At 37.1% G+C, this 7,450-nt stretch overlaps 1 protein-coding gene across 1 annotated transcript in view; it reads right to left on the reverse strand.

The window, feature by feature from the left end:
* LOC101853496 (collagen alpha-3(VI) chain-like) overlaps positions 1-7,450 on the reverse strand; it is a gene marked incomplete in the record, with an annotated part of 90,458 nt that overhangs the window by 60,280 nt on the left and 22,728 nt on the right. Inside the window, 1 exon segment of the mRNA XM_035972523.1 lies at positions 4,097-4,512. Coding sequence (XP_035828416.1) covers positions 4,097-4,512 — 416 coding nt within the window.

Below are 7,450 nucleotides of genomic sequence, written 5' to 3' on the forward strand. Positions count from 1 at the left end.
CCCTAAAGTCCCGATTCGGCTCAAAATTATGGAATTTGAGTTGTAGGCATTTTTAGCTTCCACAGCCTCTTCTACAACTATTTCATTGCATAAGAACCCCCAAATTCCGCATTTTTCCCCATACTGAGCATGTTTGTCACCACTATTTCCTCATAAAGTCAATATTTTATTTTTCTTTATCGGCCGTTTTCTCAAAACGCGACTTTTCTCTATACTTTTTAGAATGACTCCACCATTTTTCATCCAATCTTCATGAAATTTTCACAGAATGAAGAGAAGATGTAATATTAAAACATTTTCTATTGAATGTTTGATATATGGAGTAGATTTTTGTTGGCGGTGTTTGGAGTGTGGATTTTCTGGATTTTTTGCAAATTTGAATGGTACCCCAGGAAAAAATTCATGAAAAAATTTCTAATTCGTTTAGGAAAAAAACAACATGCAAATTCTTAGATCTAATATTTGTTAACACGCATGCAAAAAAAAAAAAAAACAAACACAAAAAAACAAAACAACAACAACCATTTTCCATGAGCAATAAGTGAGATATTCGTTACGTAAGACATGTCAACAAAATCCAATATGGCCGCCGTATCCATGGAAACCAAACTTTCTTTCTCAAATTTGATTGCGAATTTTAAGACTCCTTTCTATGCTTGTTATATGGGGGATATTTGGTAAAATTCGGTTCAGTAATAAGCGAGATAGCCTTCAGGTGTAGCCCCCCCCCCCCCTTAAATTTTAAAAGATCATGATCATGTGAACAAAGGAGAATGATGTCAAGTGAACAAGGAAATATATTTTGTTGATTTTAAAGATACCCCGATTAATGATAGGGGTTAGGTATACTTTTAAGAGGTACAACAGAAAATAACATTAATGCTATCAATTCCAAAATTAAAGAGATAAATAGGCATTTGGTTCCTTATTGCTAGAATGAGCTTTAAGGGTAGGGACACAGTGTTTAGTTCATAGCAATACGAAAAACAAATACTGACAATATAGCGACACCGGAGAAGGTTCATGGAAGGATAATAATATGCATGTACATTAAGACCAGACAGTTTGCATCCTCTTACAAACATCACCAAAATAACATCAAGAGCCAAAGAACCAGGAAACAATGTACACATCGTTATGACTCATGCATCAACTTGAATCTTATTCATTAATACATCTTAATAATATCCAGTTAAGCCCTACACCGTTTTTTTGTATTTTGTTTTTTGTTTTAAATGTACAACAATTGAACTGTAGACAAGTGAGTGCAATGTACAAGCACATAATACAAAGTATATGAAGCAGTGAAGAACATGCACTGTTGGTATCAGAAGCACAATACATGTAATAGTACATCATATTTTCTGATAATCACAGATCAGTCTCAGAGTGGAACAATAAGCCTCAAAGTTGATGATTTCCAAGTGTCTAGTATTCTTTTTTAACATGGCCTCCACAATATGTCACTTGAGGAGGCACTGAGAGTGAACACGAAAGAAATACATCAAGACAAAAATACCAAGCTACTGTTCATATAATACTGGTTAGAATTCCTTACAAAATTAATTGAGAACGGACTCTACAATAAAGTAGGGAGCCAATTTCAATCATAAAAAAAAACGTTTTGTGGGTTCAGTTGCGGGGTATATACTCAGTTTTGATACCAAAGAAAATAATCTTTCATCTTTGAAACGAAAGCGCCACGATATTATTCTTTTCCATCAATAAGCATTCAACAGCACGACGTGTACACTCCAAATACAATGCATGCTTAGGAACTCAAGCAAAGGTACAAAATATATTATAATAAAATCTGAGGTAGAGCAGTCTGTGCATGCATATGGGTTGTATGTATATATTTCACCTCCACAGAGGGCAGCAAAAACATTGTGTCTCAGATCTCTGAGCTCTGAGAAATCTTGTACAGCGAATCTGTTCTCATCGACTGGTCTGCTAGCAATTCCATCCAACTCCCGTGTGTCTGTCAGGCCAATACCAATGGCATAGATGTGGATGTTGTCTGCACGAGCTTGTTCTGCTTCAGAAATAGTTCTTCTAGCATTGATGTTTGATACACCGTCTGTTACCACAATGGCAATGTTGTCTACATTGGGACGGTCTCCATTGGCTCTTGTAAACATTACAGATCTCATGGTTTTGAGGGCATCTGCAGTGTTGGTGCTGCCATATCGGTATGGGATATTATCTACTGCATTGTAAACATCGGCCTTCGTCATGTAGGTGTTCATTTGGAACTCAATATGATCTGCTGTACTGTAGATGATCACACCCACTCTCACACTACCACCATCAATATCAGCTTCAAACAGGAAATCTTTTACAAAGTCCTTCATCAAATTAAAATTCGGCTCAGTCACACTGGTGGAAGCATCCAAGACAAAAACCAAGTCAATCTTTGCCCCAGCACAACCTGTAGGAATTGGACGAAGAACATTTATGCTTTATATTTATGTTATACTTCACCTGGCCTTTTGGGTGAATGGCATCTCAGTTCGTGCTGTAACTACAGTTGTTAAATCAGGAAAGCAAGCAAAAAATTAGAAGGGCAAAAAGAAAAAGATAATCTATCCTGAATATCTTGAAACCCCAAACATGTTATTGTCATGGTTATTGTAACCTATTAACATGCAATACGTTTTGTGCTAAACAGAAAGAAAAGTGCTGCCTATCTACATGGTGGTCTTTCAACAAAAATCGTCAAGTGTTCAAGAGAATTGGAATAATGTACATGCAAAAGTCAGTTCATGTCTGCATTTATAACCTGGCCGGCCCTTTGTCTTGTTTTGGGTTTACAAAAATATTGTTCATAATAAATGCATAACACAATAATTGCATTTATACCGTGTTGTAAATGCACAGTACCTAGGTAAACTATAGGCATGGGAGTCTGAATAACGACAAAAGCTGTCAGTCGTCCTTTATGTGACAATGTTCATTAGTCTGTCTCCAACAATAAAACACCTGCTTTCCCAGAACAGAGAAAACAACACAACAGAAGTTCAGAAGATAATTTTTTTTTCTGTGCACTTGAGGTATAAATCCCGAACAGTTAAGTGCAGTGCAATACAGGTGATAAAATGTACTCGAATATTGACATTTTCTGTTTCGTTTATTGCTACTTTGCGATTGGTATTCATCAGAATCAAAACAACAGAAGTTGTGAACGGAAAATAAAAAGTGACATTCTACAAACGTTAAGGGTGCAGTTAACCATGAACATGTCAAGTGATCAAAATGAGTGAAGGGTGTGAGTTTAATGAAAACAAATAAATCTGAATATAATCGAAGAAAAGTTTAGAGCATGATAAAGGTTTTTTTTAAAAGGTCTGCACATGTGAAGAGCAAAGACGTCAATAAAAGCACAGCATTGATGCAAAGGCAAATGAAAATAAAATGAAGAGAAAAAAGTCTAAGAGAAAAGAATAGGCTGAAAGTAGCACAATAGTTTCATAACTTTTACTTACTTGTTTTAGTGGGTGCAGGTGTAGAAACTGTATAATGAGATAAAGAACAAGAAATTATAAGACAAAGAAATAAAACAAAAGAGGAAAGCTAGGCACACATTGCGATCACGGAAGTTGTATATGATTTTACAAAAGCATAGCTTTCAAAGGGGTGACCACTAAAAAAGAACGACTTTGGAAACAAATTTAGTGTCTGCTTATGCCTCAGATTCAGGACTATAGTGCAGTGAAAATTTCGTGGCGCAACTTATCATCAAATATCTCTTTAACGAATGATCAACGTCATCCATACTTTGCACAACAAAGAACTCGTGTTTCTATTAACCACACAAAATGTTAAAAAGTTGAAATCTACTTCAATTCTCATGCCGTACCTAAGTTTAACGTTTTTATACGAAACAATCGAGATTTCTAAAGATTATGCAATAGTTCACCAACATTGAAAATAATATTATGTTACCTCCACAGAGAGCAGCAAACACATTATGTCTCAAATCTCTCAACTCTGAAAACTCCTGTACAGCGAATCTGTTCTCATCAAGTGGCTTGCTAGCAATTCCATCCAACTCCCTTGTGTCTGTCAGGCCAATACCAATGGCATAGATGTGGATGTTGTCTGCACGAGCTTGTTCTGCTTCAGGAATGGTTCTTCTAGCATTGATGTTTGACACACCGTCCGTTACCACAATGGCAATGTTGTCTACATTGGGACGGTCTCCATTGGCTCTTGTAAACATTACAGATCTCATGGTTTGAAGGGCATCTGCAGTGTTGGTGCTGCCATATCGGTATGGGATATCATCAATGGCATTGTAAACATCAGCTTTAGTATTGTAGGTGTTCATTTGAAACTCAACATGATCTGCTGTACTGTAGATGATCACACCCACTCTAGCATTACCGCCATCAATGTCAGCTTCATACAGGAAATCCTTTACAAAATCTTTCATCAGTTCAAAGTTGGGCTCAGTCACACTGGTGGAAGCGTCCAGGACAAACACCAAGTCAATCTTGGCTCCGGCACAACCTGCAAAGATAGAACGATAATAGAGGACATTCTTTTTTGTATGCCCTTACCAAATAGCCAACGTCAGGCCTTTCAGTACGCTAGAAAATTATACAGAAAGGAGTTTTTGACGCAAAAACATCATTTGAAGCTTCTTGTCCTCACTTCCACTCGAAATAACGTCTACTATAACTTAGGGAAACCTATATACTATTCATTTCTATTAAGAAAAACAAACACGCTTTTTGTTTTCTTATGTGGCAGTATCACATCAATTTAGTATTCCATCATAGAATAAACAAAGTAATTTTTTCTTCATAGCAGAGGGTTTTTTACGGCGCTGGCAACTGCATAAGGTCATATGAGCGCCAAGGGGTTGGTGTCAACAGAGAAGTCTTTACAGGGAATCAGACTTCGACTGCTCACCTCTCTAGCTTCAACAGCACAAGGTCTGCTTTGACTATCAAGGCACCCCTGAAATAGCAAGTCACAAGAGAGTGACAAACATACAAAAGAAGTAGAGGAAAAGGACAATAGTAAGGTTCAGGAAAGAAAAAGCAGCAGTTCCCTGTTGTAGATCAGGCACAGTTAGTTATTAGCCTGACATGAGTCAGCCCATTTACAATTCTACTATGCTTGAACGAGAAATGCCCCTCCCCCCCCCCCTTTGGGAATGGCCTAAAGACACTACAGTCAGTGGCACTGCCCCGGGGGGTAAACAAAGTAAGTGAGCAGGTATGTCCGGGGTTATGAGGCTGGAAATCTGTAAAAGGGACTAGTCCCTAAAAGAACCTGGTTGTTTGTCTCACGATAACGAAATTGTAAAACAGAAATTACTGAATGTACATACACAAACACACACACAAACACACACACACACACACACACACACACACACACACACACAAACACACACTCACACACGCACGCACACACACACACACACACACACACACACACATATAAATTACATACTTCTTTCCTATGTTAAGGTGCAGTTATCAGCTGTGTGTGATAGTTACAATGCAGGTCGTATGAGTGTTCCGTGAAGAGGTGGTCAACAGAGGAATATTCAAGGCCCTAACAGACGTTATTTTTTTATTTTCTGATAGAAGAATCTGTGCTGATAAAGTGTTATTAAAATGAGACATTTATTTTAAAAAGTTATTGACTGTCTCACTTTGGTAATGTAGTGATATTTCACGAAATTTTTAAACACCTTTTACTCATAAATAGGATATTTAATTCATCAACGTTGGTACACTATTGGAGACTTTACCTTTTTGGATGGTTACAAGTACCATTATTCCCAGAAGATGATTGGTGTAGCTTTGTCTTTTGCTATTTTCTGCATGGTTGTGTAGTATCGAGTGTGTCAGCAAAATCACTAGACATGTTTATAAATCAAAGGGTTGTAAAGCAGTTTTGTGGTCGCCGCCTAATTAAGAAGCAAGGGGAACTAACTGTTTCGGGCAGAAATATATTCAAGAGAACTAATCTTTTATTTAACTCCATTTTTTCCAGTGTCTAATTTTGACTTGTCGACATAATACCCCTTTCTCAGTCCCACTCACGTTATAGTGAGTGTTGTTAGAATGTGGTAAACAGTGTAATATGGCAAAAAGATTCATCATTATTATTTCGTGAGAAATAAAGTAATTAGTTTGGTCATTCCCTTATTGATGTTGTACCTTAGGGTAATTTACAGGAAAGAGGACAATATTGGTCATGCTGCGTGTAATGATGGTGCCTGTCTAAGCTTGTTGGAGTATGTAATTCAAGCAGTGAATTTGTTCTGTGTTAGAACTATAATTATGGCGATTTGAGTATGCGATCTTAGCAAACGCAAAATCGGAATGAGCACGCTGCTATCAAAGCTATCATAGAAAAGAAAAGGCAAATCAACAGTTAGAAATGGCCAGCCATGTACTTACTGGCTTTTGTTGGGGCTGGTGTGGAAACTGCAATATGAAAGAAGAAAAGAAGGGGCAACATTATTACAATGGCATTTCATTGTTTTACAAAAGGCTAACACTTATTTCTGCATAATTTCACAATGAAAGAAGAAATAATTCATCTACAATATGATTACATGTTCTAGTATTTTCAAAGTAAATTATTATTAATGTAAGCCTGCTGTTGCCCACAATAATGTGTACAATTAGTTAACTGAACTCTCTCCCTCTAGCAATCCAAGCTATTTACAATGATATCCTGTGAAGACAGTCAAGTGCAACCACGAAAGGCGGAGGCTGTCGTCCTTCTGACTACTTAAAACCGCAACTGTTAGCCATAACACACCCTTGAAGAGGTCAATCTATATAAGAATGTAACAAGTAAAGGCATCACATGATACTATTTTAAGAGAGTGTAGTGCAGCCCATAAATCTGAAGTATCACATTGTGTATCCTCTGTCCCGCGTTAGCCTACACTACATCACGCGACATAACTTTCTTCATTGCCTAGAAAACGTAGATATTTGCCGAGAAATAAGCTGTGCAAAAGTAGAATACATAATGCTATATCGTTATTAGCAAGTAGCAGCAAAGAGTATATTTTTATTGTAAATTATTGGTTGGCGTATTCAGATCTCTTTAAAGTTCTATAAAGTGGTAACGATCATTCTGTGCAAAACATACAGAGGACATTCAAAATTGAAATGTGGCTGTCTGAAGACAATCAGCCCTTCTTCGACATAGAAAAAAAACCCCGGTCAAATACGCGCAGATCAATCATACTGCAGGTTGATGAACTAGCAGTAGACTACCTTGAGATCTAGCAAGGGAATGAAAAGATCAAGAAATAATAATTACTGAGCACTCTTTTGAGTGCTTTGAAATGAAAGTTAGCTCAATTCATAATCAAGGCCATGTGTACGGTATCGTTAATGTTTAAAAGCTAATTTCTATGAAAATATTCAAAGTACTTTTTTGCCTCCTCATAAAGAGGCTAACTTGA

This window comes from Aplysia californica, unplaced genomic scaffold, assembly GCF_000002075.1.
Source record: "Aplysia californica isolate F4 #8 unplaced genomic scaffold, AplCal3.0 scaffold00727, whole genome shotgun sequence".
NCBI lineage: Eukaryota > Metazoa > Mollusca > Gastropoda > Aplysiida > Aplysiidae > Aplysia > Aplysia californica.